Source organism: Corythoichthys intestinalis, chromosome 8 (genome assembly GCF_030265065.1).
Source record: "Corythoichthys intestinalis isolate RoL2023-P3 chromosome 8, ASM3026506v1, whole genome shotgun sequence".
Classification (NCBI taxonomy): Eukaryota; Metazoa; Chordata; class Actinopteri; order Syngnathiformes; family Syngnathidae; genus Corythoichthys; species Corythoichthys intestinalis.
The window spans coordinates 40832817-40855275 of record NC_080402.1 but is presented as its reverse complement, the minus strand read 5'-3'; the positions used below and the strand labels follow the sequence as shown (position 1 = coordinate 40855275).

The 22459-nt window shown below is 38.6% G+C and overlaps 2 protein-coding genes across 7 annotated transcripts in view; both read right to left on the bottom strand.

Annotated features, from left to right (window-relative positions):
- cnnm2b (cyclin and CBS domain divalent metal cation transport mediator 2b) overlaps nt 1-11176 on the bottom strand; it is a 109775-nt gene extending 98599 nt beyond the window's left edge. For 4 of the 6 annotated variants that reach the window (XR_009064077.1, XM_057842759.1, XM_057842758.1 and 1 more), the window contains exon 1: nt 9498-11176. Coding sequence is in view for 5 of the 6 variants with exons in the window: in XM_057842759.1 (XP_057698742.1) it covers nt 9498-11001 (1504 nt within the window). In the remaining variant the exon portion in view is untranslated. The other 2 variants (XM_057842761.1, XM_057842762.1) reach the window with 2 other exon arrangements.
- A 935-nt stretch (nt 11177-12111) lies between these two features.
- LOC130920389 (arsenite methyltransferase-like) lies at nt 12112-21721 on the bottom strand. The gene is made up of 11 exons (XM_057843569.1): nt 21453-21721; nt 21151-21184; nt 20034-20161; nt 19795-19945; nt 17703-17839; nt 17545-17614; nt 17402-17483; nt 16208-16339; nt 15966-16105; nt 15748-15870; nt 12112-12373 (listed from the first exon to the last, which is right to left on the bottom strand). Exons 1-11 carry the CDS (start codon nt 21467-21469, stop codon nt 12269-12271), a joined length of 1119 nt encoding a protein of 372 aa, XP_057699552.1. The 5' UTR covers nt 21470-21721; the 3' UTR covers nt 12112-12268.
- Nucleotides 21722-22459: the final 738 nt, after the last annotated feature.

Here is a 22459-nt window from a genome sequence, read left to right as displayed (position 1 = left end):
GACATGCCATTTGAGCTTGTGCGATCTATAAACAAATGCAAACTAATCTGTGCGTAAAAGCAATCAGATAAGTTAGACTATTATATGTTTGATGGGTATGTTTTGCATTTGCAAAACAATTTTTTTTTTTTTTTTTAATATACGTACATTTTTCATTTGCAAATCACACTTTTTTCCTTTTTTTATTCTTGGCATGATTCTACCTCCATATCACAGCTCTGCAAAAACCACCTACCTTTGTTTGACTAGCTACGTTGCATGTAAATTACATGATTTGTATTCATATTTGTATATTGCATCAACTACTATATTCCTATTGAATCACACTATTGTTTCATTAATGGGCAGAATGTATTTTGCGAGAGGAATGTGAAATTACAAATGCCTGAGAGCTAACACAATTTTACCATTCATCCTCTTGCACCGTGTTGCAGGCCTGTAAAGAAAACTGTGTCATAAAAGTACACCTTCGTAATCCACCTGAGAGTCTGTGATGCTTTTGAAGCATCAGGGATGTATAGCTGAATTGTCCCTCATGCTATAGTGGCCAAAGCGGCACATTGGAGCCATGACCCGTTACGGATTGTTTTGTTTATCAACATAATTAATGCAAGAATGTTGTAAAAGTAATTATACAATCGCAATATTTTTCTGAAAAAACACAATTTTCTTTCTTCAAAATCACGCAGCCCTAATTCCTATATTGCAAGTGGCCTAAATAGCTGCTGTTATGAGTGCTGTAACTGTCAGAAAAAAGAAATTAAAACAAGGCTGGACATAAAGGTATGAAAAATTAAAACTAAAGATGTGCCTAACGAAGGTGTGGACAATGACATGTAAATTTATTAATACACGGAACATGAGGAGCTTTTATATTGTAACATAGCTGATTCCTTTTTCAATGCAACAGTGAATAGCTGGTCCATTAATATTATCAAAACATTACTGAAAAAGTTCTATACCTTTAATACCGGTTTTAATATGGCATATCAACTGATGTTGGAATGTGTCCCTTTCTGATGTGTCCCTCATCAGGCAATATTCAGTGGACTTACCAATAATGATGTCATTCAATCCTAACATTTATAAGCACCACGGGGTAGTAGGCAAACACTCTGACTCACTTTCCAGTAAGGTGCTTTCCATACAAACACCAACAAGGAATTTCACAATGTGAATCAAAACAGCAGTACTGTTTGTGTTTCAACATGATCAACAGAGGCTAATAGGCAGCAGGAGTCTGTCGCCTGAGGTCCCGTCTGGGTGGGGGGTGGCGGCAATGGGTGCGGATGGGTGGGTGGGGGTAAGCGTTTGGGGGGTGGTTGTGCGTCTTTTCATCTTATTCCCGTCAGCTAGTTGGCCGCGAGTTGGAAGGGCTGAGGGATCACACCGTGAATTCTAGGGCGTTGATGGTGTTCCATCCTCTAGGAATAGGTGTGGAGTGGCGCACCATGGTCACTCCACCCTTGGTTGACAGAAGCGGCACCTCACCTACCCGACGACTCATGCACATAGCAGTTTCATTGCCTGTACGACTAAGGGGCCGTTTTTATGGTGACGCACCGAGAATAGGACATATTTTATGTTTGCATTTACAGTAGGGGTGTCACGGTTCAGAAAACTGACGGTACGGATCGGATCACGGATCGCAAGTCATGGATCGGATCATTTTTCGGTCCAAAAATTAAAATAAATAAATAATAATATTTATTTTGTCGGACAAAATCTTCAACACAAAATGTCCAAGACGGTCATTTAAATTATAAGAAGTGCAAAATAACACTTGAATTCATGTTTCAAACATTGACTGTAAATAGCAAAACAACGTAAAGTGCAACTGAAGGCACATCTTTTTTCACTATGGAGAACACAAGTGCAAAATATATCCAAATCTAAAAAGAGTGCAAACAAAGAATACCAACAGCAAAAAAAAAATATTTTCCAAAAAGATTGTCTGAGGAGAGTGTTGACCTGTTTGCAGTTAATTTGTGCCCTGCAGTAGAAAACACTTTTCACTAGCTACTGAGTACCAGGCACAGCGAGATAGCATCTTGCCATCATCCGTAGGGAGTGCAATGTAAGGCATCAGGAATACCTCATTCATAGTTTTCTTTTTTCATTTTCATAAAGAAGCGGCATGGTTTTCTCACTGAAGTGGTTGCGCGACAGGGTATGAAATCGTGACTCAATCACATTGTTTTGTACAACCAAATATGAGCTCAAATATGCTGCAATAAATATCCCAATCGCAATCGCTTCTGTGATTTCTTTAGCCCGCGTGAAATCGATGCAGTATTCATGCCTGGCTCTAGGGGGAGTGCAGTTTTAGAAGGCGACAGAAGTTTTATGTCGCCGTAAACGTGTAAAGGCAAGGCCATTCCGCAACACAATCATTGCATCTTGGTGTCGCAGCATCACCATGTAAACGGTACCTAACACACGCCAGAGTGGGTACACACAAGACTAGGTGCAACGAGACATATTCAGGTAAATAAATTGTTGGTACCATGATTAATGATCATTAAGCTCAATTCATTCATTATCAATGGAGATTTGTCCTGATACTAACATTGCTTGCACACTTGCCTTACACTATTACCTTTCAATCTGACCATTGGGTAGCATGTGTAATCAACTATACTTTATGTAGCACTTCTGTTCTCTCTGTCCACCAAAACCCCTGTTTTGTCCGGCTGCATTCTCTGAAATAAATAAATAGCCACGCTCAAAGTAATGATGATGAACGGTGGAAAATATTCTTATTGAGTTATTTTTCATTCCATCTGAGCTGGGAAAAATAGTCTGTGAAGGCTGTTGGATCTGAACTAAGCATAGATTGGCCTATATTGCAACAGTCAGGGATCCGGAACAATACGTGATGGGCCACATGTAGGCAGGCATGTTCACTGACTGCTTCCTACCAAACATTGCAGAAAATATCAGGGCTATTTTAATCACTGTGTGAACAATCAATCATTAAATAAAACATTCGATATTTCGGTGAGGCTTATTTTTGATGAGTGAATGTTGTGTTGTGAAATGAAGTGAACGCTAGGGGGTGCACTTGGATATTGCAATGAAGGGCATCCTAAAATGTTGTGTAAAAGAAAAAGAACAAAGAGATTAAAGAGGGATTGAAGCCACTACACGTCTCTTGCTTGCTTTGAGTAGCAACCCATCAATTTTTGAACATAACATCATTTTCACACTATTAGCTGCTACTTTTTTCCCTCATTTGGAATCCTGCTGTTTATAGTCCAGTGTGGCTTATTTGTTGATTTATTTGGGTTAATAGGTAACACTTTATTCGACAGATGTGTCATAAGATTGCCATAAAACCGTCATAATTAATACATGACACTATCATGGGCATTAATGATTGCTTATGACAGATGTCATGAAGTGTCATCCGGCAAATTATGTCACTAACTCATTTTATGTCCCGCTCGACTCTTTTACATCCATTCAAAAGTGAAATTATTTTACTGAAGAAATAATTAGCACAGAATATGAATTTTGATTATTATTTACATCTGTAGCGCTGCAATGCATGCCCGGAGGCATGTTGGATGACAACAGTGTTGACAGCAGAGGTTGACTGTCTCCCCCAAGGAAGCAGTGATGGCCAGATGAAGCTTCTTGAACCAATGAAGCTTTGCAGCCAATTGTTTCAAAGCCACCCACTATATCTGACACGAAAACGACAGTTGTTCATAGATAAGCCGCGCTGGAATATAAGCCGCAACTGTCCTCACTGTATTATGGGATATTTACTTTGAACCAGTTGGCTGCAAAGCTTCATGTTTGTTCATTTGGTCTTATGACAGCCTTATATTGCCGCTGTCAAATAAAGTTTTACTGGTTAATATCTTTTGGTGTAAATATCCCATGATACAGTGAGGACAGCTGCGGCTTATCTATGAACAACTGTCATTTTCGTGTCAAATTTAGTGGGTGGCGGTTTATAGTCAGGTGCGCCTCATAATCCGAAAATTATAGTAATCACAAAGTTCCAATAACGCAACAGTTTTTCAGTCAGATAGCAGATGCAAACTAACCCTAAATGATTTATTGTCTCTAATTTTCTGTCAAGCCTATAATTAACGACACAATGCCAATTTGATGTTTTGACCATATTGTGAGCAGCAAAAACAAAGGTTTTACATGTTTTGAATTAAAGAACCATTGAAAACTACATAATGTAGCTGGATATTGTTTGTGTAAATTCCTGTTGGTTTTTATCATCCATTATCTATGTGAAACAGTGTAAATAGGAATGCACACAATTAAAAAAAAAAAAAAAAAAAATGTTTGTGTCTGAATAAGGGCAGGGAGGTGATGAGCAGGATTCCTCCACCTCTTTCTCCCACATTCAAGTAGGGCAGGTGTCCTGCCTTGGCCAGGGGCATAGGAGCCAAAAAGCTATGCATAACCTGATCTGAGATGTTCAAACATCCATCATTGCTTTAAGGTTGGTCCGCCCGAGTGCATGCCAGTGAATAAATCACTACTTCTAGGAATATCTTAAATACTGGAAGTCATGGAGTGGAGGGGAGGGGGCACTGATAAATTCCCTGTTTCTACGTTGCTATTTGATTTGGTCCCAAAGTGACCCTCTCATTAGAGAGCAAACCTGTAGCTGTGTGAGTAACCCCTGGATGCCAGTAATTGTGGCAGTCACAGCAAGAAAGTGCAATTAGTGAAAGGGTCAGAAATTTCCACAAGGGTGTCGCTTTCAATTTACTAACTCTAAATGAAACCAAGCTTTGATACACAGTCGGAGTACCCTAGAAACGTTTTATTTCTAAACTACCCTTACGTTGTTGTATTTTGTTTTATGTGGGCACTGGATTGTTACACCTGTTACATAAACCAAATGTTTTATTTATTATTATTAAGCTATTACATATTCAAGTTAAGGGGGAAAATACTTACCGGTAGGGTTATGCATATTACAGATATTTGTGTTTGAAATAGACATAAAAAAAAAAAAAAAAAAACTTTTTTTTTTAAACTAAAGCCATATTTTTAGTGATCAAATAAAATAATATTTATAATTACATTTTAATGCATCAGTCTTTAAGAACATTTTTAATGCAGATTCAAAACTATGCTAACTGCTATAACATAATTATCAAGTTCTTTGTATGTACTAGGGATGTCCTGAGCCGATCACATGATTGAAAATCGGGCCAATCCCGCCATTTTTTCCAGAGGATCAGATCCGGGTGAAAAGGATCACGTTTTTCTGCTTAATGCTCGTACAGCGCCACTCTCTCCCTCCTGCTAAGCAGTGCGGCCGAACTGTCCAGTGCAGCTTGCGTTTGGTACTTAAAGTTAACGATGATTGAAAGGTTTGTAACTTTGATCTCGCCAGAGAAGCTTTGTATCTCTGCGATCAAATGCACAAATATGTCAATCATCGTAAATTTGCAGCCCAGTCATATGTGTACTGTGGCAACTCATTGTCTAAGTAAGAGGCTGTTTTCAACAGCGTGAGCATCAAAGTGTGAGTGGATTTGAATGGACTCACTGGATGAAGCATTTTATAAAAACAAGCATTTTTCTACGTTATTCTTGTTTAAAAAATAATTTACATTATGAAGGCGGCACAGTGGGACAGTAAAATGATTGGAACTTTTGTTCAGATAAAAATAATTTTGATTAAAAAATCTTTTTTTTTCTGGATCGGACCGGGACTCTGTATCGGCAGATTCTCAAAATCAGGGGACTCGGACTCGGGTGCATACATCCGCGATCGAGAGATCCCTAGTATATTCTGTAAATCTTATGAAAGTTTCATTTTGTTAGTGCTTCTACACAGTGTGTATTCCGACCTACATTTATACAGTTTTTCCATGACGACTGAGAGTTTTGGCCAGAAATCTGGTATCCTAAGGTGCTACTTTAATGACAGTGTTTATTGTTCAGCAATATTGTCAACACAGAAAGCGTCAATATCGATCATGGAAATAGTTGGCTCCCTCAAGTCCAAATGTCATTTTAAATGCATACTATAAAATGGCATAATTAAGAGATTTGTAAAAAAAAAAAATAATAATAATAATAATATAATCATAAATCGTTATTTAACTTCTCTTCCCTAACTTAATGTCACCTGTCCAGACACTATTAACTTGGAAAGCTTTGGCTCCAAGGCAAGTCTTTCTACAATTCTGATTGCTGGTTTTTCACTTTAGACTGTGAAAGTTCACAATTGAATTAGCAAGGACTTACATTACAAGGCCCTTTGAACTGAGCGTGTGCTGTGAACAGAGCCAGATTGACAGGAAACTTTGACCCTGTAGCCCTCCCTTCAACAGTTGCTTATGACCTCTGCCAGAGGCCAGAGGAAAATCTCCCCTGGTGCTGCTACAGTCGTAATAATGTTCTGCTCCAGCTGCTAAAGTATCAAAGCCAGACTTACAGAATAATATGGCCCATACAGGTGTTTAGTGAAATACTCACACAATTAATATACACACAAATAAAGTCATGTAAAAAAAAAAAAAAAAAGTATATATATATATATATTTATATATATATTTATATATATATAATATATATATATATATGGCGGAAAACACATACAAGACTGAAAAAGCAGTTTCTGCTCTTGCACCCCTCTTTCAAATAAACTGCTGTATTTGAAGCCAACAGAACTGTTGTGTTTGATAGAAAATATGTCTATATCCTGCCATTGCAGATTCATGGCGCAATCAGCCCCCGAACTATTTTTAATTTGTTCGTTTTACCCTGGAAACCCCCGTTTTCCAGACGTCGCGCAACCGCTTTTGTTTCAACCTCGCCCTAAAAATAAGTAATTGTATATATTATTCCAAATGTCTGTCATTTTTAGCTTAGAATCATTAATTAATGTCTAATAGTTCATTCAAAAAAAAAAAAAAAACGACCATAAAAAATTATTCACCCATATATTTTAAACTTTACTTTACCTTAAACGTCACAATGAAAATGGTGTCTGTAAAAAAGTCACGGATATCTACCTCATAACTATCGCTTAATTGTATTTTTTTTGTTACTGTCGCATTTTCTCCGATATGTTAGATGATAAGTAATCGAGCCAAACAAAGAAAAAAAAAATTTTTTAAATCGTTTAAATGGGTAAATATATGAAAAAGAAAATCTCAACTACTCCTCAATGTCTGCGATTTCTGCATCGCGACCCTTATTATATTACCATGTTTCATCCATAAAATCCCCCAAAAATCCAGCTGTGGCCATCCACAGCCATCCACAGCTGTGTCTTTACACTCGGTTATACATGCTACATGGAGTTTTTGGATTAAAACAAGGTAAATCCGCGATAATATCTCGTTAAAGTCATGGCGTCTATAATTCTGCTCTCGCATGCTCTCACCTCCAGAGAGGGTTTTACTGTTTAAAAAAAAAAGTGTTTTCAAAAATGCCCTCCTGTTCAAAATGTTTCTTCCCCCAGAAAATTGAGATTTAAGCTTTCCGATGATGTATTACACATGCATATTGGACAATTCTGAAATTTGGCCAAATTGGGGGTCTCAGAACGGAACTTCAAGTCACCTGAGTGTTTTCCGCCATACATATATACTGTATATATACTGTATATATATGGCGGGGGGGGGGGAAAAAAAAAAAAAATATATATATATATATATATATATATATATATATATATATATAGAATATAAAGGAAGAGTTGGAACAAATGTGGGTAGTGAAGGCAAGAGTGGTGCCAGTTGTGATCGGGACACTAGGGGCAGTAACCTCCAAGCTGGGTGCATGGCTCCAACAGATACCAGGAACAACGTCCGACGTCTCCATTCAGAAGAGCGCAATCCTAGGGACAGCTAAGATCCTGCGCAGGACCCTCAAGCTCCCAGGCCTCTGGTAGAGGACCCGAGCTTACCGCCCGGGTGGACAAGACAACAATTTTTTAAAAAATGTTTTTGTTTTTTTATTTACAGTATATATATATATTGAAATTATGACCCTTTTTTTTTTAAAAGTATAATCATACTTTGTTCATATCTTCATAATATTATACGATCTGTGATGATTATGTTATAGAAAATGGGGATAAACTACTGACACAGAATGTCGTATTTGTTTTTCTCTGAAAAACAGCTCGGAACAACTTTGGTATGGTTCATGCTTCCATTAGCCAATAAACAGTAATGATGAAAACAACCCCCTGCTAGTGTATTATGTAATACTAATTTGCCAAAGAGAACTACACCGCAATTCTGGTAACATAGCTTAATGTGCTGTTTTTGATCCCAATTAATCCTCTTACAGGTTCCATGCCTCACCTATTTTTTTTTTTTTTTGGATGTACTTTCATCAACCATAAGAGAGCTACATTTCTCATTAATATTCAATGTATGAATAATTTTGGCTTTGATTTGACCATTATTCTCCTTAATAGGAAAAAACAGTTTAAAAAAAAAACACTATCGAGAGGCATAACTGACAGTTAAATACGAAGGTTGTGTCAGAGAGGGAATGTACGCTCGCTCATATTTTGGCAATATATAGATTAGCTTGGACTGAATTTCTAATATTGTATGTGTTGTTTGCATTGGAGCACCATGGAAACTAATCTGTCCATGTATGACAATTGTAAATGTTTGTGTAAGTGTCCATATTATTGTGGTCAATATGAGGGGTGCTGCGGTGCAAAACTTCAGGTAACCTGTGAGTGAGGTCAACATCTTTCTCAAACATCATGCGCATACACACAACACGCGAGGGGGGCTTGAGGGTGTTAGAGGCTGTTATTCATTATCCACATGACTGCATTCCAGGGCTGGACAAAAGAAGTTATCACCACCATCACTCAGAGGCGAGTAAGAGAGAGGGATTTAAGCAGGTTCTCAAACAAGATGCCCCCACCTGATAACCTTAAGTCTTTCAGTTACACCATTCCCACATGTCCTAATGCATTCACAAATCGGAGGGGGAGAGCACAGGGGAGAGAGCGAGGGAACAGTGGAGAAAGGGAGGGCGAGAGGGGCATAGGTAAAATGTCTGAATGAGAATGAGATGAAAGGATGCAGGGCAGGAGCTGAAACAGAGAGAAACGTTGTGAACATTCACACTGAGTGGAAGTGATGGAGAAAGATAAGGAAACCTCCCCTGCGCAGGAAGTGTTCAGCTGAGGCTGTGGCAAGTGCACCTCATTAATGATGTACTGTAGCTGCAATGGTGCTTTGTAAAGCCGGAGGGGGGGAAAAAAAAGAGTGTCCCCCTTCAACTCAGCAATTCTCTGCCTCTCGTTTTCGTCCCTGTAGCTTTTAGATTTACACACACTTGACCTCTCATGATGACACTCAGCCTTTTCAAGAGAAAGAGAGGTGAAAGGTCAACATGCGCGGGTCAAGAGGGATTATGTTGGAAATGTAGCGTGCTTGTCTTTTGACATCAGTGCTGTGTGATGTGACAATTAGAACACATTAACAGAACACATGTAACATGAGGAACGTGTCAAACAAACTCACCTTTCTTAAATTCTTCCAGCATTGCATCCAGCTTGGTGTCATTAAAGACAAAGTGCAACGGGTGGCTATAAAATTTAGTGATGGTTTTGAGTGGTGTGCAATCATCCGGGTCAACAAAGGCCAGGTCCTTAACAAAGAGAAGGTCCACTATGTTGGACCTCTCGCCCTCGAAGACAGGAATGCGTGTGTATCCACTCTTCATGATTTCAGACATGGTGTTGAAGTCAAGGGTGGCATCTCCGGGGATCATGAAGCAATCCCGAAGCGGTGTCATCACAACTTCCACGGTCTTAGTCCTCAACTCCAGAGCACCTTGGATGATGTTAAGCTCCTCCTTCACCAGGTCATTGTAAGGATCCGTGACACGCAGCATCTCCAGAAGTTTTTCCCGGTTGTACACCGTTCCGATCTCCTGACCGAGCAGGTAGTCGAGCAGTTTGCTCACTGGGTAGGAAGCAGGGAAGGTGAGCAACATGAAGAACTTTGTCAGGAATATGGTGTTGGCACCCACAGCGAGGCCGTGTCTGGAGCATATGGCCTGGGGCACGATTTCCCCAAAAATCACTATTCCAATGGTGGACATGACCACAGCAATCAACCCTGAACCGGCAATATCATCCAACAGAATGGTCAGCGTTGTGTTCACCAACACATTGCCGAGCAGAAGCGAGCAAAGCAAATAATTCCCTTGGCTTCTGACTGGCTCGATCTTTTTGGCGTAATTTTTCTCCCTTTCTGTGCCACAATTCTGCACTATCTGGAGCTCCATGGGGTCCAGAGCCATGAGGCCCAGGTTCAAACCACTGAACATACCTGACAGACACAGCAGCATTGAGATGAAGATAACCTGGAGCCAGAAAGGCAGCAAAAACTTTTTCTCCTCCACTACGATCACTCTGGTGTCATCACCATCGTGGTAGATCCAGGTGTTCTCCGTCCGTGGGTCGTGCATTCCAGCCACGGCAGGTGAGGAGGTGGCAATGCAAAGGTAGTAGGCTTTGCTCCTCTCGGTCTTTCGCAGAGGTTTGACCTCTATCTCAACTATGCCAGACGTCTTTCTGTTCACAACAATGTTTGGTAAAATGATGATATCTGAAGTCCTAATGCCACAGGGATGCAAGCCCGACAAGTCCTCTTGGCTGTGGTTATCCCCTGAGGAGCTGTCAAGGCTCGCCCCCGCCCGGCTCCTCTCGTGCTCCGTGAAAGCAATCTTGGACCAGGTCTCGTTGTTGATGTTCTGCCCGTACACTCTTAATTTGATCCGAGAGCGCTCACTCACCCGCAAGTAACCTTTATCCATGAAGGAAATGTCGTCCGTATCCTCCAGACGGAGGCCACTGATGACGGTGTCCTCGGACCCTTCCGTGCCACTTGTCGGGGTGACAAAACAACCAGTGACAGTCAAGAAAATTAACGTCAACGCGCGGACCCGGTTCACTGACGCCATTTTTGCAGCGGTGGGTGCTGGGAATAACGGCTCTGCCATACTGACATCCGTTGGCATGCAACCTGCTGAATGAAAATGACTTTGAAAAATCAGAACCAGTCGGAGTCCGCCTTCATCTCCGCCGAGGGTTGCCTTGACTCGCGCATCAGGACCTCTTCTTTCCCACTACGTGTACGACAGTGGTGCCTCGCCAGCGCAGGGTTACTGGCTAACTCGTGCCTGTTCTGATTTCCTCCAGACGGACGGCGCAGTGGGCCAATCAGATTAAGACTATGGACCAAAGGCGGGCTCTTTGATGCCACAGTGACGAATCAAATTCCAAAACAAGTGCACCTCATGTTAAGAAATGGACAAGACCCACTCGTGACTTTTTTCCAACTTGAAGAATATTCAAGTGTAGGGAGATGCCGAATTTACATTATTACAACGTGGATATTGTTGTCAGAATTGGCCAACTGTATAAATTACCCTGAAAATTGGCTTGATGTCTGCCCTGTACCGCAGAATGCTGATTCAGTAAGGATAAACCGATCTAATGACTCATAATTACCGTAGAATTACTCACAACTAATTTGGGAAAGTATTTCATATTTTGGATGAAATGACTGTAATTACTCTATTGCTCTTGCAACTACAATTGGCATCACAAATAAAAACATATGAACGTATATATAGATGTTGATTTTCACAAAACATGATTAAAACATTTATTGTCATATTTCAATAACAAACATAGCAATTATGGTTGTGGATATTATTTATTTGAACACTCGAAAACAATTGAAATTGAAGACAAGGTAACTACACTTTTATGAGTTACTTTACAAGATAATATAAAAGGTGAAAAAGCAAATAATTCACCAGTAGAAAAAAAAAAAAAAAAAAAAAAAAGAATTCTGAAGGTGCTGAAACATAGTTTTAAAATGTAGTTGTCTAAAATTATTACCAACATATTAGAGTATGATTTGAAACATTCATAATTCTCATGTAGCAGTTGTGAAATAATAATTAAAAAAAAAAAAAAAAAAAAAAAAAGCTTAAGTAAAGTAGCAACAACACGTGGTTTCAGGAGTATATCCAAGAAACTACAAATTTGTTATTCAGAAATCCAATGATTGCTCAGTGAAGCTTTTCCAGGCTTTACCCTAATGCAAGAATTAAACAGCATCATATACAAAGTCTACTTTATTGAGATTTGACATAGTTTGGTTAAACCCACAAACAGTAAAATAAACAAAAAGTGTGTTACAAATAAACAGGTATACTGCCCAGTGATTACAATGAGATGCTGAGATTCTGCTGCAGTCATGCACTATTCCTGCAATCATTGGCAGGTCACAGACTGTGTACTGCAGCATCCCCCTGTGGCTGAGCCTGTACTCTGTTTCTGCAGCTGCACAGCCAGCTCAAACGGATCCCCAGAGACTGCCTGTATGAAAAATCCAATAAGGTAAAGGACATCGCACTTTGAAATTACCAAGTTTTACCTAAGGCAAATCTAGGAAGTGATCAAAAACGCACGATTATGGGGAGGAAAGAAAAAGATAAGTATGTGTCAAGTTCGACATAATAAATGTGTCTGGCAACAACTAACTTGTGCAGTCTTTAGATCTTTGTTTTTATCGTTACCAAGCATTGATTTCTCATCCAGTACATCCAGGTAAAGTGAAGTGGAGCTAAACAAAATAATTTCTGTAATTACTTTACACTAAATAAATTACCGAAGATGGTTAATGACAGTATGCAAGTTTGATCTCAAGCCAATGAACTAATTCGTAGGTTTAACCTCGAACTTTGATCTGACTAGTGTCATCTACAAAATCTTTATTTCATAACTTAAGTGTCACTTATTTTTAATGGACTTTGAGCTTTAGCGTCACTGACGAAACGTCTAGTCCTGGTCATGCAAAGTATGCATTTAAAAAAAATAACCATTAGAGTTGATAAGATGACATTTCATGAGCTCGAGAAAGAGCATTCCTTCCTGTTCAAGGTTCCCAGCATGACTCCACAGTCTGGTTATGACTCTGAGACAGCTGCTTGACCTTGTGCTTGTGCATGAGTGCATATGTGTGCTTTGAGAGAGAGTGTGTGTGAAAATGTGCCGCATGTTTCCTTGACTGTTTGCAGTTAGACAGTGGGCCTCACTGGGCGTGTCCACAATTTTAAAATAATATCACAAACATACTGACCCCTGATGCTTAAAGTAATTAACTCATTCACTGCCAGTGACAGGTATACACGTTATTTATTATTATTTTTTTTTTTACAGGGAGTGGTGTAGGGGGTCTGACAGCTCCACAGTGCAACTCCGTAGCTAGTCACACAAAAAGGTTTCATTTAATTGTGATGATGCAAAGACATCAACAGATGGAGCGATGCACTATTTTGAATTTGAATTCAGCTTTAAAATTGACTAACCTGGCACATCAGATTTGATTGTTCCATATATACACTACGAAAATACTATTACACATATCAATCAGGGATCGATCCAAATAAGACCTTTTTCATGGGAGGAACCTTCAAAAAATATACGGCTGTTGATTGGGTGATGGGTGTTCTCGTCCCACTCATCACCCACCAATTCACACTAAGCCACAGTGTGGCGTATTGGTCAAGGGGAAGCGCCAAAACATTGTTTCCAGTCAAAATGTCCCGTGATGTTCTTTGCTCCTCTGTTAATGAGGAAATTAAGTGCATTTGCCACAAATCTTCATGAATTTGACCTATATACAAGACCCGCTTTGCACTCAGTCAAGCAGATAGTCGCTTCCTGGTCACGTCTGCAGCTCCCACCTCTTTCCCCTGATTGGCTCGGTCATCAGATGCTCGTGAAGTGGTTAGCGAGAGCTTGTCAAGACGGTACCATAGTGGTATGAAAAAAGTATCTGAACATTTTGGAATTTCTCACATTTCTGCATAAAATCACCATCAAATGTGATCTGATCTTTGTCAAAATCATACAGATGAAAAAACAGTGTCTGCTTTAACTAAACCACCCAAACATTTATAGGTTTTCATATTTTAATGAGGATAGTATGCAAACAATGACAGAAGGGGGAAAATAAGTAAGTGAACCCTCTGTCTAAGGAGATTTAAAGAGGAAATGAAACGAGCTTTTACCAAACAATTTAAGTCAAGTGTGTGCCCAATCGCTGATGAGTGGTTTAAAGTTGCCCTGCCCACTATAAAACACACACCTGGTAAGAATTGTCTTGATGAGAAGCATTATCTGATGTGCATCATGGCTCGGTCAAAAGAGCTGTCTCAAGACCTTCAATCAAGGATTGTTGATTGGTATTAAGCTGGGAAAGGATACAAAACCATTTCTAAAAGTCTGGATGTTCATCAATCGACAATCAGAGGAGTTGTCTACAAATGGAGAGAGTTTGGCACTGTTGCTTCTCTCCCAAGGAGTGGCCGTCAACCAAAGATGACGCCAAGTGTTCAGCGCAGAATACTCAGAGAGGTAAAAAAAAGAGCCCTAGAATGTCTGCTAAAGACCTACAGATATCACTGGCACAGTCCAATATTTATGTGCACACATCAACTATGTGTAAAACTATGGACAAGCGTTGTGTTCATGGGAGGACTCCACGGAGGATACCACTGCTGTCTAAAAAGAAACCAATGTTGCTCGTTTAATGTTCGCAAAAAGGCACTTCCACACTCCACAGAAATTTGGGCAAAATATTTTGTGGACTGATGAAACCAAAGTTGAATTGTTTGGGAGTAACACACAACGTCATTTGTGGAAGAAAAATGAAACAGCTCACCAACATCAACACCTCATCCCCAACATGAAGCATGGTGGTAGCCTCATGATTTGGGACTGTTATGCTACTTCAGGGCCTGGACAACTTGCAATCAAAAATGGAAGAACGAAATCAAAAGTCAAAATATCAAATGTGATGGTTCACTTACTTATTTTTCCCCCTTCTGTCATTGTTTGCATAATATCCTCATTAAAATATGAAAACCTATAAATGTTTGGGTGGTTTTAGTTAAGGCAGACGCTGTTTTTTCCTCTGTTTGATTTTGACAAAGATCATATCACATTTGATGATTTTTATGTAGGAATGTGAGAAATTCCAAAAGGTTCAGATACTTTTTCATACCACTGTATATGATGAATGAATGAATCAGGCAGGACCGTCTCGCATGCAAGGCTAAATAGTGACTGCGCTCAGCCCTGATTTTGACTGCACATCAAGGATACTGTGGATGGGGACAAAGTGGCTACACTTGCCCACAGGCTGAAAATTTTACACACGAGCAGATAATGTATAAAAGTCACAGAGTACTTGTGCAAATTTGCGGACTTGCCAAAATGTTGTTTTCGTGTCTTTTTAGAATGAATGCAGATGTTCACATGATAGGGGTGCAACAAAAGCAAAAAATACCGGCAAAAACACCACTGTTCCGTTGATGACTTTGGTATCAAAAAGTTAATTTACAACGTATTTTGAGAAGCACCTGAATTTAGTCTAATGTTCTAAGTAAGTGAGTCCATGTCATGTTGCTGTTACGATAAGAGCAAAAAAGGTTGAACTAAACTTTTTTGTTCCTGATAAGCAAAGGAAGTAAATTGTAATTATATGTATGAATATATTGTACAGAAAGTTATCAATACACTATAACAATAATAATAATAATATGAACACAATATTCTGTGGGTCTTGAAAGGTTTGTCAAAATGCCTGTTCAATTGCAGTGTGTTGTTAGCTGAGCTAAAAAAAAAATCAATGGTTGAGGAGATAATAAATGACATTTTTCCCTGTATTTTTATTTAACACTGACCTTTGGTTTGATTGCGCAAGGTCCACAAGAGCCTTCTTGTGGCTGGAGCGTGAAGGCCTGAGCAAATCTGGAATGGGTCAGGATGTCAGCTAATTCACCATCGACCTTCTCCACTTTATCAGTCTGTGAGAGGCAATGTAGGTGAGCATTCAATTAAAGAATTAAAATAAAATAAACCCCAGAGGTCAGCCAGCTGATGCTGCAGGAGCTTGACACACCTTGAAGGTGTACTGACAGTCAAAGTGGAGAGCGTCCTCTGCTCCGGTAATGTTTCCTTTGTAAATTACTTTACATGGTTTTGAGGTACCTTTCGGGACTTTAAACAAACGGTATGTGGCAGAAACAAACTTGAAGTCGCCTATAATGCAGAACAGTGAAAAAGAAGTTAACGGTACGTTCAACAGTATTGGGTTATTTTGAATGAAAATTACTAGTATTTTAGGGTAATCAAGCATCACACCCAGAATGGCTTGTATATCTTTGTTGTCAACAGTTATGACATTGGCTTTGACAAGTCTTGGGGGTCTGAATCCAACTTCCTCAGCCAACTGTAGAAGATCTTTGTACCAAAGTGCACCACCGAAACCCTCACCTAAAAGAAATTCAAGATTACACAAGGTCATGTCTCCGTAGCATATGGCGGAAAACACGCAGGTGACTTGAAGTTCCGCTCTGGGACCCCCTATTTAGCCAACTTTCAAAATTGTCCGATATGTACGTGCGATACATCATTGGAAAGCTTATCATCTCAATTTCCTGGGGGAAGGAAAATTTTGAACAGGAGGACATTTAAAAAAATAAAAATAAAAAAATAACAAAAACCCTATCTGGAGGTGAGCGCACGCGAGGGCAGAATTACAGACGGCATGACTTTAACGAGATATTATCGCGCACTTAACTTGTTTCAATCCAAAAACTCCATGTAGCATGTATCATCGAGTGTCAAGACACAGCTGTGAATGGCCACAGCTGGATTTTTTGGGGGATTTTATGGGTGCATGGTAATATAACAAGGGTCGCAATGCAGAAATTGCAAACATCAAGGAGTGGTCGAGATTTTCTCTTTCATATATTTACCTTTTTAAACGTTTTATTCCAATTTTTCTTTGTTTGGATCAATTATTAATCATCTAACATATCGAAAAAATGCGACAGAAACAAAAAAAATATATAAGCGATAGTAATGTGGCAAATATCCGTGACTTTTTTACAGTCACCATTTTTTTTCATTGACATAATTTGTTTAAAAGTTTTAAAACACACGAGTAAATAATTTTTTAAAGTCGTGTTTTTTTTTTTGATGAAATATTAGACTTCAATTAATGACTTAGCTAAAAATGACAGACATTTTGAATAATAAATATAATTAATTACCTTTGTTTCATGGCTGGGTTGAAACAAAAGCGGTTACGCGACGTCTGTAAATGGGGGTTTCAGGGTAAAACAGGCAAATCAAAAATAGTTTGGGGGCGTAATGTGCCATGATTCTGCTATGGCAGCAAATAGACATATTGTTTTATCAAACACAACAGTTGTTTTGGCTTAAAATACAGCGGTTTCTTTTAAAGAGGAGTGCAAGAGCAGGAAATGCTTTTTCAGTCTTGTCTGTGGTTTCCGCCATATACATGTGAGTTAAACAATAATACGTACATACCCCAGAGAACTTTGTTGTTCTTTATTTCGTCAGTTTGTCTTCCATTGCAGTACATATCACTGAAGAAAAATTCGCCACCATCCTAAAAATCGGTGACATTTGTTCAGACAATGAGAACAAAAGTAGGTTAAAGTCTAATGTACCTTGAGCACACTGTGGGCTTCAGTCAGGACTTTCTTCTTGTCTGGAGAAAGATTCACCACACAATTGGAGCTAAGTATGTGATGGAAGACACAGTACAAAGCTTTAAAATGTGAAACTAACAGAAAGAGAGCAGGAGGCAAGAAGAAGTACCTCTTACATTATTATATCAAAAGAGTTATTTTCCAGAGATGCCTCTGTTAAGGTCTCAATGAAGCCCTGAACAAAGGTAACATTGGGCTTTTGGTAGCCAAACTCCTTCATATGAAAGTCCACATGCTTCCTGGCCACTTCCAACTAGAGAACATAAGATATTTAAATCAAGTTTAAGATGAAGGCAGAATATACAACCCCTAGCAAAAAGTATGGAACCACCAGTCTCGGACGAGCACTCACTCAGACATTTTATCATGTAGAACAAACTCAGATAAAAAGCTTGAAAAAATAATGAATAAGTTAAAAAGTGCAACTCTTTAGCATTCAGAAAGACTAAAAGAAATGAATAAAAAACATTGTGGTGGTCAGTAAATGTTAATTTTATAGAGCAAGTGCAGGGAAATATATATGAAATTTCTCCATTCGGAGGAAAAAAATATGGAATAATGAGAAACAAACAAAGAAATAACAATTAAAACACATCTCTAGTATTTAGTAGCACCACCTCTGGCTTTTATGACAGCTTGCAGTCTCTGAGGCATTGACTTGTATTGTATTCTTCATCAATTTGGTGCCAACTATCTTTGATTGCAGTTGCCTGCCTGATCATCCTTGCAGGTCGGAGCCTTGCTGTGGACCTTTTTTTTTTTTTTTTTTTTTAAATTTCCACCACAGGTTATCAATAGGATTGAGATCTGGGCTACTTGCAGGACATGAAATTGACTGGTTGAGTATTTCTCCAATGAATGCTTTAGCAGTTTTAGCTCTGTGGCATAATTCATTGTCATCTTGGAAAATGACAAACATATTTTTAATTGAAGGGATAAGAAAGCTGTCAAAAAGTTCAATGTAAACTTGAGCATTTATTGAAGATTTCGCCACAGCCATCTCTCCACTGCCTTTGCCTAACATGCAGCCCCATATCATCAAGGACTGAGGGAATTTTGAAGTCTTCTTCAGGCATTCATCTTTGTAAATCTCACTGGAACAGCGCCCAACAAAAGTTCCAGCATCATTACCTTGTCCAATGCAGATTCTTGACTCTTGACACCTTGTCCAATGCAGATTCTTGACTCTTGACAAGGTGATGATGCTGGAACTTTTGTTTGGTGTTTTTATTAATTTTACGTTTTTTATTAATTTCTCTTAGTGTTTCTGAATGCTAAAGAGTTGCACTTTTGAACTAATTCATTATTTTTTCAAGCTTTTTATCCGAGTTTGTTCTACATGACAAAATGTCTGAGTGTTTGTCCGAGACTGGTGATTCCATACTTTTTGCTAGGGGTTGTATACAAATGTTATTCCTGAATTTTCTATTTTTGGTATGGACAGAGCTCGGTTAAGTGTGTATTGATATTTTATACTGATCCATGAAGGAATATATGAAGCGGTGTCTCTTATTGCCCGAAATTACTCGTGCCTGCTTCCATAAATAAAAGGGCTACATCTTTCCTAATCATTGATTTACTAAATGGTTTTATTAGTATACAGATAAACTGTGTATATTTAATGATAATTGTTTTATTACTCATTAATATATCGTAGGATTTTGACTATTAAGGATTGGTTTTCAAATTTGTGCCCCAATATCTATATTTTTCACCTTCTGTGTTAACTCTTTTGTTGTACCTAAATGTATAAGAAATGCTTTTCTAGACACGGATATTACACAATTTAATTTGTTTGCATTGGTCTCCTTTGAGTGCATTGACATTTTATGGTGATCAGGTTCCAGGGTTATGGTGTGATGTTTCATCTGCTAGATGGAATTTCCGGATAAATATGCAAATAAACTCTGGCCTTTACAATTTAACTTAACCTTTTGTGACTCCAACAGGTCAATGTGTCACTACTTTTTGTGATGTAATGTGCAGTTCAGTATCATGTTAGAAAACAGCAAGCTGTCGAAGAAAAAATAGTGAAACATTGATCAGTTGCATATATGCATTCTACACTGATAATGTCACATAAGGACCACCTGTAAGGGTTTGGACTTTTTGGGTATATTTTAGGTTAATCTTTACATTCCAGACTAACGGCGGATATCCCTAACTTTGTGTGAGTGTAATTTACCTTACTTGACCTGACTAGTTTACCTGATCCTCCGTCATGTCGATGCCAGTGACGTGGCCAGCTTCTCCCACCAATTGACTTAGCATGTAGCAATCTCTGCCACTCCCGCAGCCCAAGTCCAGAATCCTGCACCCCTCCAAACACTCTGGCACAGTCAGGCCACAACCATAGTATCTGACAGGGATGGTAACCAATTCTGGAATATTATCGCCTGTGTGTTGCCACTAAAGCATGTGATAAACATATTGATATTCTAGGCAACCTGTCAGTCACATCAGGATGGACTTTCTTCAAAGCTTGGAGAATGAATTTTGGCAGAGGCCCAACTTCAGCCACACAAGCATTACTCTTAAGATCTGACGTCTTCTGCAAAGTCTTTCCATAATAATCCTATAAAAGAGGGCTGAATTTAACATCACAAGAGAGATGTTGGGTCCGTGTATGTCAATGAGACCAAGAACTGTAAAATACAACTAGGGCTGCAACTATCGATTATTTTAAGTAGTCGATTAATCGATGAAGTAATTAGTTCGAATAATCGACTAATCGGATAAGGAAGAGAGAAAATTAAAATACCGGAGATGAGCCTCAAACAGTATAGAAAAATAAATAAATGAGGATCTATTACAATAAAATAACAATTGGCTAACTTACAAAGCAAAAGTCAGCTAGCTTAAATGCTATTAAATGCTTTTGTTTTTTACAATTCGCTTAACAAATGGTTCAAACACATATTCCCACAAAAAAAACGGCTAGATATACCAATAAACTAAATTAAGAATGCTTTAAAGAAAGAAAGAAAAAAACAAAAACATCAGCTCACACCAAAACTTTACAAAAGCTTGTGTTGGTCTGAACAGGGAGCAGCTGGATTCAGCCATGATAAATGAGTTATGTCGTATTCACTGTCGCCATTAGAGGGCAGTGTATCCACCCAAATCATTAAAACCAAATGCAAACACTTTCAAAACAAACCATTACAACACCACTTTAATTAAAGTATTTTAGTATTTTAAGTATTTTTTCTAATCAAATTTCTCGAGTTAATCGATTAATCGTTGCAGCACTAAATACAATACCACCCTTTAAAAATGAAGCCGAATCAGCTTTGCTAGCCAAGTATGTTAATCACACTTGGTATTGGCTATTAGTGTCACTTGTGTACTACATGTGCATTATGAAATCTTAATGTTGTGTAAAGACTATATAAACTGAACTTTAATTAAGTCAAACACAAATCGTTAATAGTGTAAAAAGATTCATGTTGTGTTGTCAATATGTTAGAGCAAGAATTAATCAGATAAGTGAAGTCTAGCAGAGATTGGAGAAAAGGTGAAAATTATATAACAGGTGATTCAATACAAAGCGTTTTATCGTACCTTAACACCCAGGTGGACGGTGCTATCTCCAGAGCTTTAAAAGGTCAGAGGTGAAATTAAACAGTAAATATGACTTATTAAAACAGGCTTTACAACCGTTCAAAATTTGCAGGTTCAACAAATATGCGTTTGCATTACAATAATTGCTGTAGTTTGTCCCGATAAATATAAATGTTCGTAACAAGATAAATCGTGGACACTACAGCAGGAAATGGCACCGCTGTTTTTTACTATACTAATATTCTACAAACTAAGCTAAAAGAAACTGACACAAGTGTAGCGTATTTGCAGGTTGTTGTTACCTTGTTTTATCAGCCATAATCGATGGTTCAATTCAATTCCGTTATACGGTGTAGAAAGTTGCAATGTGGTAAAGTATTCTGGGCACAGTGGTCAAAGATGTCCGTTTGAGGGAGGGTTCAAAATCCACTTTCTGCACAAGAGCACACCCTGTGGTTCACTACACGAAACGGCATGTTTGGCAAGGAAACCCTTAAGTACAAAATACTGTTTTAATTTACAAGAAGGAAATTTCGACCTGTTTAGGGTCCCCAAGGTCAACTGGGATAGGATTGAGTGAATTATTTTTTGTAATTAATAATTTTTATTGCACTTAAAAATATACATATATATACAGTTGTGGTCAAAAGTTTACATACACTTGTGAAGAACATAATGTCATGGCTCTCTTGAGTTTCCAGTTATTTCTACAACTGATTTTTCTCTGATAGAGTGATTGGAACAGATACTTCTTTGTCACAAAAAACATTCATGAAGTTTGGTTCTTTTATGACTTTATTATGGGTTAACAGAAAAAGTGATCAAATCTGCAGGGTCAAAAATATACATACAGCAACACGAATTAGCAATTTTGGTGACTTAGAAAGTTCTGTCAGTGAAATGAGCTTTATAGCATGGCCTCGTAATTTCTTCTGAGTGATTATGAGTGGTGGGCTGGTGACTTCTCTGATGCCATTTAAATAGGGATCATTGGATGCAAACGCCCACAAACGCTACAATGGGAAAGTAAAAGGAGCTCAGCATGGATCTGAAAAAGCGAATCATTGACTTGAACAAGTCAGGGAAGTCACTTGGAGCCATTTCAAAGCAGCTGCAGGTCCCAAGAGCAACAGTGCAAACAATTGTTTGTAAGTATAAAGTGCATGGCACTGTTTTGTCACTGCCACGATCAGGAAGAAAACGCAAGCTGTTACCTGCTGCTGAGAGAAAATTGGTCAGGAGGGTGAAGATTCAACCGAGAATCACCAAAAGCAGATCTGCCAAGAATTAGAAGCTGCTGGAACACAGG